Here is a 14,161-nt window from a genome sequence, read left to right as displayed (position 1 = left end):
AATTGATGAAATGACTATTTGCTTAAATATCAAAGGTGCCAAAAAAAAAAAACCCCAAAACATTTTCTGGACCACTAATTCTAGTTTGGGGAAGAATCTCGTAGTTTTATCAACCCAAGAGACTAGTTCAACCAAATATGAAATGTGTTTATTCAAAATAATTGTTTTGAACTGCATGTTCTTTTATAAGCATCTCCTAACAGATTCATGTGAGACTGAAGGCATTGCTGCTTTTCTCTGTCTTTCATGTACATAGTATCATACCTGAATGTTTCAAAATATCTATTTGCTGTTTTCTTTCTTTCTCACTTAGGAAAGGGTTAAATGGGTTAAATGTCCAGAGGTCCAGAGTAACACATGGTAGCATTTAAGAGAGCCAGTATTTAAAATAATAATAATTTAAGGATTTCTATTTTATGTCTTACTAAACTGTTCTACCTCCTTCTGACATTATTTCTCTTCTGTTTTTTTTTTTTTTAAGATATGAGAAAAGGAACTAAATATTCCAAAGAAGAGTATATGGTTTTTCTTTCTTTTTTTTTTTGAATGATTTTATTTTTATTTTTATTTTTTAATAATAAATTTATTTTTATTGGTGTTCAATTTACCAACATACAGAATAACACCCAGTGCTCATCCCGTCAAGTGCCCCCCTCAGTGCCCGTCACCCAGTCACCCCCACCCCCCGCCCTCCTCCCCTTCCATCACCCCTAGTTCGTTTCCCAGAGTTAGGAGTCTTTATGTTCTGTCTCCCTTTCTGATATTTCCCACACATTTCTTCTCCCTTCCCTTATATTCCCTTTCACTATTATTCCCCAAATGAATGAGAACATACAATGTTTGTCCTTCTCCGATTGACTTACTTCACTCAGCATAATACCCTCCAGTTCCATCCACGTTGAAGCAAATGGTGGGTGTTTGTCATTTCTAATGCCTGAGTGATATTCCATTGTATACATAGACCACATCTTTATCCATTCATCTTTCGATGGACACCGAGGCTCCTTCCACAGTTTGGCTATTGTGGCCATTGCTGCTAGAAACATCAGGGTGCAGGTGTCCCGGCGTTTCATTGCATCTGTATCTTTGGGGTAAATCCCCAGCAGTGCAATTGCTGGGTCGTAGGGCAGGTCTATTTTTAACTCTTTTGAGGAACCTCCACACAGTTTTCCAGAGCGGCTGCACCAGTTCACATTCCCACCAACAGTGTAAGAGGGTTCCCTTTTCTCCGCATCCTCTACAACATTTGTGGTTTCCTGCCTTGTTAATGTTCCCCATTCTCACTGGTGTGAGGTGGTATCTCATTGTGGTTTTGATTTGTATTTCCCTGATGGCAAGTGATGCGGAGCATTTTCTCATGTGCATGTTGGCCATGTCTATGTCTTCCTCTGTGAGATTTCTGTTCATGTCTTTTGCCCATTTCATGATTGGATTGTTTGTTTCTCCTGTCTTAATATTTCTTATTTTATTTATTTATTTTTAAAATTTTATTCATTTATTCATTAGAGACACACAGAGAGAGGGGGAGGGGGCAGAGACACAGGCAGAAGGAGAAGCAGGCTCCATGCAGGGAGCCCGACATGGGACTCGATCCTGGGACTCAATCCCAGGTCTCCAGGATCATGCCCTGGGCTGAAGGCTGCGCTAAACCTCTGAGCCACCTAGGCTTCCCAGTATTTCTTATTTTAAAACCAATATTTACCCTTTTATGTTTGTGGAAAGTGACGAACTAGTATCCATGTAGCAGAGAATTTTTTTATCCACAGTGCTAGATATCTCTGTGAGGGACAGTCCTATGGCTTGTGAGGTTAGCTTGCTTGTAATAGAGAGGTCCTAGAAATACTTTAGCAGCTGGGTTGAGCAGGTAATAATAAGTAGTGCCTCATGCACGGATCTTTGCAGATCCAAAGGAACCACTATAGTGTTCCCCCTCTGTTACATTGTCATTAGTTTTCTGATTGGTCCTTCTAGTTACTGTTAGAAGCAGTGATTTGGTAGCAAATGGCCTTGTCCATTAAGACCCTGGGTTTGGTTTGTTTGTTTTGGTTTTATTGTCAATGTGTGTGTGTGTGTCTCAATAAATTGCTAGTTATTGCCTAAAAGCTCATAAAATGAGGGGCGCTTGGGTGGCCTAGTTGGTTAAGTGTCTGCCTTTGGCTCAGGTCATGATCCCAGGGTCTTGGGAACAAGCCCTATGTCAGGCTCCCTGCTCAGTGGGCAGTCTTCTCCCTTTCCCTTGCCCCTGCCCCTCCTCACTCTCTTTCTATTCCAAATAAATAAATGAAATCTTAAAAAAAACAAACTTGAAAATGACTAATTTCTCATTTGTTTTAGCACGTGATCCTCCTTCTGTCATTGTAGTCTTTAACCTATTCTAGTCAGAAGATAATAAATATTCCTATAATGATTTGTGACTCTTAATTGAGACTTGTTATTGAGGTAATAAAAAATACCACTATTTCAGTAAATTACGTTATAACTAGCATAAGTATGAGCATAAAGGACATTTTACTTAAGACAGTTAGCAGGGCAGCCTGGGTGGCTCAGCGGTTTAGCGCCGCCTGCAGCCCAGGGCCTGATCCTAGAGACCCAGGATGGAGTCCCACTCAGGCTCCCTGCATGGAGCCTGCTTCTCCCTCTGCCTGTGTCTCTGCCTCTCTTTCTCTCTGTGTGTCTCATGAATAAATAAGTAAAATCTTAAACAAAAAAAAAAAAAAAAAGAAAGAAAGAAAGAAAAAGACAGCATACTAGATGTTCCCTGATACAGTACAGGCAGGCATTAATATTTCTTGAACAGAATTTGATGAGCTTGACCATAGAAAAGAGAGACAGAAATATAAGAGGTATATTTCTGGAGGCTATCATAAATCAGAAATAATATTTTGAAGTCAAAACTTCATTCTGTAAAGAAATTTTGCAGGCTTACATATCTTATATGCTGTGAATTGTGTTATAAATGTATTATATACATATTAGGTTGTATGAAGTTGGAACACTCTGTAAGATCTAGCTCTATTGTGTAATTATGGTGTATTTCCCATAAATAAAGATATATGTAAGTTGATCTCACTTTATCTACCTCAAGTTATAAAGGTGTTCTCAAACTTGAAGTTTCTCTAATGTTTTTGACAGAAGCAAATATAAATCATTTCTGGAAGAAAACACTTTCATCCCAGGCTTCATAGAATCCTGAAAATTCTTAACATCAATGAACAGAATGCAGTTAAAAACCACCAGGCACCCAAAGGAAAATAGCACCATGAGCGAAACCAGGAGAAATATCACACAACAGAAGCACACAATAACATCGGATGGTATTGTTATCAGACATAGATAGTAAAATTCTTGACTATTTTTGAAGAAAATGTAGAAGAAATAATAATGAATGGGAAGAAGGGTAATTTTTTGTGATCTTTCTTTTTGTGATGTTAGACGATGTCTTCTGAACTATCTTCCAGCTTACCAATTCTATTTTTCACTGTCTCTTCTGATGTGAAGCCTTATTACTGAATTTTGTTCATTTTTTATTTCTAGAAATTTTATTTGGTTCTTTAAAGACTTTCTAGGGCCACTTTTTGTAGTTTAAGGTTTTCCTGCTAATATCCGTTTTTCCTTTTATTTTGGATACTATGTGAAGAGATGACAATTTTCTAGAACTGAAGAAAGATACCAATCCTCAGATTTAAGTAGCTCATTGAATCTTATGCAGAATAAATATGAGAAATACATCAACACATGATAGAATAACATTGTAAAATGTAAACATAAAAATGAAAAATTTTAAAGGTATTGAGAAAAAGACATGTTTCCTTCCAAAGTGCAACAGACAGCTGAATTCTCAATAGCAATGATTAAAAGCATAAGAGAATGCAGTGATATCTTCACTGTGCTGAAAGAAGATAATTGTTGCCAGTTATTTTGGCAACATAATATATTATGGCAACATATATTTAGGTATATATTTAGGTATATACCTAAAAGAAATACCTATCAAGAATGAGAACAAAATAAAGACATATACACACTAACAAATAGAGAATCTGCCATCAGGAAAATTCTAAGAAATACACTTTAGGCAGAAGGAAATAGATTTCAGAAAATTCCATATGAAAGGTTCAAAAGAAAGTGTGTTAAAATGCATAAAGTCATAAATATTTGGGTAAATCTAAATGAACTTGTAATATAACAACAATGCCTTAAGGAGTTTGAAAATTAGAATACAAGTAATATTAAAAGAGAAAATCTATAAAGTTATAACCTACGTAGCCATATCAATAACTTAGGAAAAACAAAACAAAACAGAAAATTAAATGTAGGCTATGGAAGGAAATTAAAAATAAGACCAGAAATCAATAAAATAAAAAACATGTAAACATGTAGAAGATTGGTAAAGCAAAAAGTAACTTCTTTATAAAGGAATATTACTTCTGGTGAGCAATTAAGCCAAAAAGTAAAAAATGATAGAAGGACCACAAATACAGATCTACAGACACTGAAGAAATAACAAAGGGCTATTATAAATCACTTTATACCAATATATTTGAAAATGTAGATGAAGTGAACAATCCAAGAATAAAAACAATTTACCAAACTGACTCAAGAAAAATTAGGAAATGTAAGTAATTTTATAACCCACAAAGAAATTGAACCAGAAATCAATAAACTTCTTATACAGATCTTTCTAGGCCCAGAGAGCTTCACCAGTAAGTTCTACTAAACCTCCAAGGAAAAACTAACTCTGATCTTATACATCTTTACTGCTCATTTAAATTTTTATAATATTGGCATACTTTTACTTGATCTTTTTGTCATTGGTGTTCTGGAATTTTACAATGATGTCAATAAGTTTGAGCCTTCTTTGATTTATTATCCTGGATACTTGATAGAATCTTTGATTTGAAGATTTATGTATATCCTCTTGACCCACTGAGAAAACCAACTAGGTGTAATTATGTATTTTTCTTTCCCTCTCCCTTTATTTCTGTTGTGTTGATCTTACACTTTTTGTTTATCTCATTGTAGGCTTACCTCAGATGTATGGTGGTGAATCATGGCTGTTCACTAATATTTAAGAATGTGGGATTAGGGGGGTTGTTGGGTGGCTCAGTCAGTTAAGCATCCTACTTGATTTTGCTTATTCAGTGTTTGATATCTCCTTCCCTCATTTTCACTTGATCATTTATATAAATTGCTTTACATAAAATGTCACTGCCATTTGGGAGAATCTCCAATTATGTCAGACATAACTAAAATGATACTGAGTGTAGAAGAGGACAAGCAAAAGTTAGAACCATTTTTTTGAAAAGTTCTAAATCCATGCAAGCGGTTGTTCTAACGTGCACTTTGAACTCTGTAATACTTAAAAGTTCTTCAAGAATATGACATTTTCTTTGGTGTCCCTTCGAATCTCCTATGAAAGTTTCTGAGGATCTAACCTTCATCTTCTAGGAAAAAAAAATTTCCCTGAAGACTTAGCACTGTAGAACTGAGTTCTTACAAAGTTCTCTTCCGAAAGCATGTAGCTCTGGTCAGAGGTCAGAGGACTGATAGGCAGTGTGATCAGCCAACTTATCTTCACATCACATGGGCATTTATATTCCATCTGTCACAGTTGAATACCAAATCCAGCCATCTACCATTTCCTTAAAAAATGTTTTTCATGAAAAAAATGTTTTTCATATATATTTATTGTAGGCATTTATATAAAGCAGATACCAAGACACTTGAACTGATTGACTTTGTCAAGTCAGATGAAGAAAAGGAGAAGTTTATGGTTTTCCCTCAAATTATGGTTAATGAAGTCACAGTTTGATTTTCAGTTCAACAATTATTTTTGAATGCCTACTGTGTGCTAGGCACCATGCTAGACATGGAGATTATAGAAATGCATCAATTACCCCTTTCTGGAATTTACAGTCTAGTCAGAGACAGATTAGTCTCATGGTGCATAGTGAGGGCTGTAGTGCTTGGGGGTGAGGAAGACAGAGGAGGACAGAGCATCTGCTGAGAATCAAGGAGAGATCGATCAGCCCAAGCTCTCATTTCACACTTGAACTCATACCAGAGCCTTCCACATGTTGCCAAAGGCTTTTTCTAGAATTTGAAAATCCAGTCATGTCACTTCCATATATAAACACCCCAATGGCTCCTCACTGACTGCCCCCAGGACCACAGCCCCCCTTCAGTCACTATTGTGTCTCCCTTCTGCTCCATGGCTTTACAACCTGACTGCCTGAGTTCAGATCTTTTCCATGTGACTTGTCAGCTCTCCACAGCTGTTTCCTTAAACTGAGTTAATGTCAATAATGTCTCATTATTGTAAAGATTAAATGATTTGGTATAAAACTCAGAAAAGTGCCTAGCGCATAGTTCTGGCGAAGTGCACTTTTTAGGTCATTACTCTCTGTCTCCCAGGCTGGTGCTATCTTCTGTACCTTTCTGGCTTTGCACGAGGTGTCAATTGCACGTCACTGCCATGTGATTTAATTCTTAGACTGCTACTCACCACTTGCTGTCTTTATCATCAACAGATTCTACTTATCAGCCTGATTAGATGGTAATCTAAGAGATTAGGGATTTCACCACAAAATTTTTTTTGTTTTATTTTTGTACTTACCCATAGAACTTAAATACAGCTCCTACTGCAGACACTGGGACATTTATTTATTGATGGAGGAGGAAATCCCTTTTTCTCCAAATTTCTCTTTATCAAGTATTTTTTTTTTAATTTATTTATGATAGTCACAGAGAGAGAGAGAGAGAGAGAGAGAGAGAGAGAGGCAGAGACTCAGGCAGAGGGAGAAGCAGGCTCCATGCACCGGGAGCCCGATGTGGGATTCCATCCCGGGTCTCCAGGATCGTGCCCTGGGCCAAAGGCAGGCGCCAAACCGCTGCGCCACCCAGGGATCCCAAGTATTTTTTTTTTTTAATCACCATTCTCTCCTTTGCTTCTCTCTACTGTGCTATTTGTGTGTTAACATTTTTTACATATTTCTTCTGTAGCTCTTGTCCCTTTTCATCGTAATCATTAATTTCCATGCCCTCCCCCCACCAGCTTCATTTCTCTGTCAGGATAGGAGTTACTAGTTACTTTTATTTGTCTCTGACCTTTAGCAAAGGGAAGGGACTGGGTACAAGTAGACACTCATATATGAATGAATGCTCAATAAAGAATAATACATGTTATATTAATGTCACTGTATTTGAGGGAATCTGTGTGAAAAAAACCGAGTGCTTTCTTTGTATCTATTTCTTTTGGTTCACTAAATGTCCAAGAAAGGCCTAATTATTTAAGTACTCCAACTGAAGAAGCAGGAAACTCTCAAATAAATATTCTTCTGATGTAGAGGTAAAACATTCCAACAATTTACTTTTGTGTCTGGTAGCTCCATGTGTTCAAAGATGAAATGTTTTGTCTCAAGTTTCTAAGAGAATATCAAAATATGAAAAGTACCTAAATTGATGTAGAGGTGAAAATGAGTAGTGAATCTTGACATTGCTTTAAAAAAGAATTTATTTGAGAGAGATCACACACAAGTGGGAAGGAGGGGCAGAGGAAGAAGCAGGCTCCTGTCTGAGCAAGGAGCCCGAACGAAATAGGGCTCGATCCCAGGACCCTGAAATCGTGACCACCTCATTACTTTTTTTTTTAAAGTTGACTCCTTGCCCACCAAGGGGCTAAAACTCAACATCCCAAGATCAGGAGGTGCGTGCTGTATGGACTGAGCCACCCAGGCTCCCCTAATTCTTATGATTTAAATGCTTACCTGTGATCAACTCTTCCCATACTTTTCCTCAAGATGAGACTTAATTGTAACAGAACCATTGGCAAGTTTGTTTTATGTTTAGTAAGAGTAGTATGGTTGTTGGTAATATATCTCCATGACTAAATTTCTTACAGTAATGAGGGAATGTGTATTTTAAGCCAATACTTTTCAGAATATAAATAAAGTTCTCCTACTGTGATTTTTGTTGGTAAAAACTTAACTGTGATTACTAGTAAAAGTCCTGGAACTTTCAGGTCTTCTTACTCCAACAAGTATTTTATGCCAATTTCAGATTTCTCCTTTTGATTTCATCTCCATTCCAAACTATCCCACTTCTGAGAATGTAGACTCTGAAATTCCTTTCAAGTTCATAATTTCCATTCTTCCTCCTTCTTTGCTCCCTCCCTCATTCCCACTCTCACTTTTGCCTGATGCCCTATCTTCTCTCAGTTGTCAAACATCTGTGTCCACATGGTCCCAAACCTGTTCAGCCACTGCAGCCACATTTTGACTCTTGTAAGCTTCTCTGCTCTGTTTCCCTTGCCTTTGCATCTCCCCATGCCATGTTATCTTTTGGTCCTATCCTTTCATTCCCAGCCTTGGAATTTCAGGTTATTTGTGTCCATTAGAATCCATGATTTCAGGTTCAGCTGGGCTCCCAGAGCTTGAAGGTCTTTCTACTCTTCCCATCTTGACTCAGCCTCCTTTGTTACCATGGCTTTGCAGCCATTCTTCATTTGTGATATCCTGTGCCTTCTCATTACAGAGCCCCAGCTAGACTTCTTCGTTCCCGGAAGATATTCTTACTTGCCCAAGGAGATTGAGGGGGTCCACCATCAGCTGCTTCCAGCTTCCTCTGTCTGCATCTCTGTTTTGTTTTTTAGTTTCTTCTCAGGCCTTCTTTTGACATGCCTATCTTTGAGGCTAACCTCCTGAGATTGTGTAGATTAAACTGACCTTTTAAGGCAGTTTCTTAAAATGAACTTATTTCTTGGTTCTTGTTTGTTTGTGTATTTATTGTGAAGACAAACATTTTTGAAATAGGCCGCCTTGGACAGCCATGTTGCCCATGCGTGAGAGCGCAGGCAGCCCTAGTTTTGCATGACTCAGTGGCATGCTCAATTTCAGTAACCACAGTTTAATAACACCAGTCCCCCAACAACATGGATCATTTTAGTTACTAAGATTTATTGTTAACTGTAAAGAGTTGCACAGAGTAGAGTCTTTGCTGCTAGCTTTTTCAGCCTGCAAATCACTGTGTAAATAACAGATGTGTATGGTGGTCTGTGACCAACTGGCTTTTTTAAAAGTCTGTGAGAGGCATCTGGGTGACTCAGTGGTTGAGCATCGACCTTTGGCTCACACAGTGATCCCTGGGGTCCTGGGATCGAGTCCCACATTGGGCTCTCCACAGGGAGCCTGCTTCTCCCTCTGCCTGTATCTCTGTCTCTCTGTGTGTGTCTCTCATGAATAAATAAATAAAATATTAAAAAAGTCTGTCAGTGATTGGTTACTATGCATGTGTTGGTCAGTTCACAGCCAGCAAAGCAAGTAGTTATGTTGCTTCTTTGTCTGCCGGTGGCAAACGTACATGACCTTTTATAAAAATGTGTAATTTAAAGAGAGTATTGGCCAATAAAGATGAAAATTGAGTAAAGGCAAAAAAAAAGTGATGACGCCAGAAGTGAAATTCAGTTCAAGTGTAAATGAGATTATGGAAGAAAAAGCCAACTGTGTGCATGTTAACACTGCCTCTGTTTAGCAGACTCCAGCTATGCAGCCAGAGGAACTTACATCAGTTTCCCTCGTTTTAGGCTTTGCACTTTAAGTATTGTGCAGTATCTCCAAGACTTCCTTTAGTATGATTTCTTGTGCCAGTGTCTCTTTCTCTGGGACATCCTTATCCTATCCATCCAACCACACTCCTCACTATGTCCATAAACTCACCATCACTAAGTTTAGAAAGGAATGTGGCAGGGTGCTGAGGCATGGAAAAGATTCTCATTCTGTATTGTAAGCTATATGACAAGAAAATAAAGCACTGTTCAAACTATTCTTATAAATTTATTACAATGAAAACTTTAATTCTCCAGGTTTTAAATTACAATATACTAAATACAGATTAGTTTTACAATTGTTTCATTTCCCTATGTGACAATAAGAGTGTTTAGTGTTTTTTGATAGAGACTTAAAAATTACTTTTCATATGTTTGTGTCAACTTATACTACCATCAAAGGTTCAGGGCAATCTGTTAGTGCTCTCTGCTGGTGCCTCGTTCTGTTTGCCATCATTTACCTGTTTGTTGAAGCTCTTCCTCGGATGGCTCCCTATTTTGATGGACATAGATACACTTAGGTTTTTGGTTTCCTAAGAAAAAAGCTTCACCTAGACCCTGTTGTGTTTGAAACCCACTATACTCTTGCTCTCTCTTCCTTTACCCTCATTTTCTTCTGAAATAAATTAGACCTGCTGATTCAGTTTGCCATTTCCTTTCTCTTTAGTTCTTGTAGTCACTTGACATTAGGCACCTCGAGGATAAAGGTCATGTGTGTTTTACTACTGAGTATCCAGTACCTAATATGGTGACTGGCATATATGGTCAATACTTGATATGTTTTGTTTGAGGGAGTGAGTTCAAAAATGCCCGTACCCAGCATCCACCCTGTCCCATTTACTCATTCCTCTTGTTTCTATTATCTCTTTAGCTTGGCTTTTGGGAAACACCAATCTACCTGTCCCCACTACATCCATTCCCCTTTGCATATTCTTTGTTCTAGCTAAAGTAGGCTGCTTATTCATTTGCCTGCCTTCCACTTCTTCCTTCAGACATCCTAATGCTGGCCTTCCTCCTAGAAGTTTGCTCCATCATTATCACCTATCATGTCACACCATCATTTTCCCCTTTCAGAGCACCACCTAAGGACTTTCTCCATGAAGTCTTCTCTGATCCTCTCTCCAAAAACTGCAACTTTTCTCCTTCTTTAAATAACCGTGGAACTGCAGCTGCCTCCTTGGACCTGCCAAATATGAGCCATTTATGCTGTTATATTTATCTTTTGCCACACAAATAGAAGCTCCCTGAGGTATCTCTCCGTTCTTTCCTGTGCATAGCAGTCTTTACACATAGTTGGTACTGAATGCATAGTTTGTTGGATTTTCTGCAAAGCAAGACTCCAGGGAGCTGTCAAGGGAACTCCATTCCAGTAAAAATATTGAGAGTTGTTCTCTGGATTTTTTTTTTTCTCTCTCTCTAATTTTCAAATAAAAATTCTATTTGGTGTATCTACTTATTTTAAAAGAGTGGAGAATGAGAAAGCGGCAAAATGTTAGAGCTGGGAAGATTTTTAGAGATCCATGTAGTCCAGCCCTTTGATTGTATAAGTGAGTAATCTGATGTCTAGACTATTGTAAGTGATCTCCCCCAAGTTGTACAACCAGTTTGTGGTGATGTTTGGGCCCACATTGGAGTTACCCAGCCCTATCTAGTGCCTGTTCCCATGAGCAGCTGTGGGGCACGGGGCCTATGAGGATATTGTTTAGGTTTATGTAAACTATATAAAGGAAGCATCTAATATTCTCATGTTGCCTTTTATGGATTAACAAATAAGAAATTGAATCTCTAAATAGATTTTATTCCTCTCTCCTTTCCTTAATTAGTTCAGAATTCTCTGACTGGATTCATTTGCATCAACTGGGAAGTTTCTGGAAACATTTTCAATGGCACAGATTTGTTTGCTAACACTTGAATAAACTTTTTCTTGAACTATAACATACATACAGAAAAATGCACAAAGCATAGCCATGCAGTTTGAATTTTTCACAAAGCACATGTATCCATGTGACCTGCACCCACATCAGGAAACAGAGCAGCACCAGCAAGTTTAGAAACATTTGACTAAATAAAAGGATTTTGAAGCTATATAATTTTCTTTTTTCTCTCTACAGGTATTGTCAGTCTGTGTGTTAACAACAATTCTTGGTTGTATATTTGGTTTGAAACCAAGCTGTGCCAAAGAAGGTAATTACCACAGTAATGAGTGTGCGTGCCTGTGTGCATATGTGCACATGTATTGCTACTTAGACTTCTTCAGAATGTGATTGAGAAAAGTGTTATGTCCTGATCTGTGGGTACTCCATAGTTACTGCAGATTTCATGCTGGTTTGAGCCTTCTTGAAGTTTTATTATTATTATTATTTTAGCCATAATATTGTATTTACAAAAAAAAAATATTGTATTTACTTGCAAAACTTCATCCTAAAACAACAAACAGGGGCTATGACCAAAAAAAATTAACCAAAGAGAAAACCACCAAAACAACAAAAAATAAATTAAGAACGGTGAAGCAAATAGGCAAATATGGCCTAGAGATTCTGGTGGTGTGCCCCTGGAGCCCTCTCCCTCACTTTCTCCAGGGACTCCTAGGGCACTCTTTTTTTCACAAGGAGTTAGTTACTGAAGCAGCCCTACAGTACTACTAGGTAATCACTTAGCATCATTGGGCAACCAGAAACTTAATGGTTACACGCCCTTTGGGCTTTTAAAATTATCGGCCTTGGTGGTCAAAAGCTACAATTATTCCTTTTTTTCTGTTGGATTTGCATTATTTTACAATGGATTTTTTCCTCACCATCCTGATTTTTTTAGTAATCTAATGAAAACCTATCTTTTTTCAGATATCTAGTAACAATTAAAACATAAAATTATTGTTCTTAATAAAAAGTTTTCCTTTCATATCCACCATTTATCTATTTAACAAAAACTTGCTAGTACTAACTATAGTCAAGCACCTTGTAGGGTGCTGGGCAAATTCCACATGTGGTCTTTGTTCTTAAGAACCTGGTAGTCTGGGATCCCAGGGTGGCTCAGTGGTTTAGCGCCTGCATTTGGCCCAGGGCGTGACCCTGGAGTCCCGGGATTGAGTCCTGTGTCGGGCTCCCTGCATGGAGCCTACTTCTCCCTCTGCCTGTGTCTCTGCCTCTTTCTATGTGTCTCTCATGAATAAATACAATTTTAAAATAAATAAATAAATAAATAAAAATCTTAAAAAAAAAGAAGCTGGTAGTGTAGTATGACACTGGGATATTAACCAAATACTCTGGTTCAAATGGAATTAAGTGATGGAGTGGAAGGACAAGGTTTTATACAAGCTTCAAACAAGGAAATCAGACCTTGACTGGGGAGTTTGGGCACCAGGCTGGATCTGAAGGTGAAATGGGTATTTTGGATGATGATGGGAGGGACAGTCTTGCAAAACATTCGCACATGGACATTACTTCTTTTATATACCAAGACTGGGGGGGAGTTAAGTCAGACATTCTTTCTCTTTCTGAAATGCTCAGATAATCACTTTTAAAATCTTACCTCACAAAACAAAAAACAAAACAAAAAACAAAACAAAACAAAAAAACAAACTTTACCTCACATTTTGAGATTTTAGAGAACTTTATGGCTGTGTAAGCCAAACTTCTCAGAGCATAACACATTCAGAACAAGTCCTTATTCTGACTTTTCTTTACCGTGCCATAAGGATTTAAATCTTATCAGCCCCAGTTGGGTTTGTAATAAATTTTAAAAGTCCTTTTTTCTATGGCAAGAGATAAAATCAAAACTCTATGCCTTCTGTTGTGCCACTTCCTATGTATATTTATGAAAATATTCTTAGGTAACTTTATTACCCCAATCTGTGTTTTCTAAGGTAGGATTTGATTTTATCTTAGGTATATTAGTTGATGTTTGCTTTGTGTTTCTATGATCAGAAACCTCTAACTTGTTATTCAATATTTTCAGTTAAAAGTTGCAAAGGTCGTTGTTTTGAGAGAACATTTGGGAACTGCCGCTGTGATGTTGCTTGTGTTGACCTTGGAAACTGCTGTCTGGATTACCAGGAGACGTGCATAGAACCAGGTAAATAAAAATGTTCAGGGCAAAAGATGGGGCCATGGGCATTTAGTAAAAGATCAAAGAAAAGTTCTGCATCTTTTAGGTATGTGATTTATCTAACTCATTTGAGATTTTTAAAAATTTGGCCTTGGTTTTTCCTTAGAGAAAAAATTTCATGTGTTTTGCCTTTGTTCAACACTTTAGGGCTAGCAAAACTGTGCTTGTTTTTAATGTACGCTGAAAGCCAACATAATCTAATTTGCACTTAAACTAACCTAAGGTTGCTTGAAATATATGAATCTTTTCAGTGTGGGCTCATTAAAACACAGTTCTTAGATAGCCACTTCTTTTTATTGAAGTATATAGTTGACACAGAATGTTACATTAGTTTCAAGTATATGTAGATGTCTACTTATACTTCAAAATAAAACCATCAGAATATGTAAATTTTCTCAGTTTGATTTGGACTTCTCTACATCTGACATGGGTATTTAATATTTAAATGAGAATAAA

At 37.5% G+C, this 14,161-nt stretch overlaps 1 protein-coding gene across 1 annotated transcript in view; it reads left to right on the top strand.

The window, feature by feature from the left end:
* The window catches only part of ENPP1 (ectonucleotide pyrophosphatase/phosphodiesterase 1), a 73,796-nt gene that overhangs the window by 20,516 nt on the left and 39,119 nt on the right, over positions 1-14,161 (top strand). The window contains exons 2-3 of the mRNA XM_038525686.1: positions 11,713-11,785; positions 13,556-13,672. Coding sequence (XP_038381614.1) covers positions 11,713-11,785; positions 13,556-13,672 — 190 coding nt within the window. The remainder of the gene's footprint in view (positions 1-11,712; positions 11,786-13,555; positions 13,673-14,161) is intronic.

Source organism: Canis lupus, chromosome 1 (assembly GCF_011100685.1).
Source record: "Canis lupus familiaris isolate Mischka breed German Shepherd chromosome 1, alternate assembly UU_Cfam_GSD_1.0, whole genome shotgun sequence".
NCBI classification, from domain to species: Eukaryota; Metazoa; Chordata; class Mammalia; order Carnivora; family Canidae; genus Canis; species Canis lupus.
This window is presented reverse-complemented; position numbering and strand designations above follow the sequence as displayed.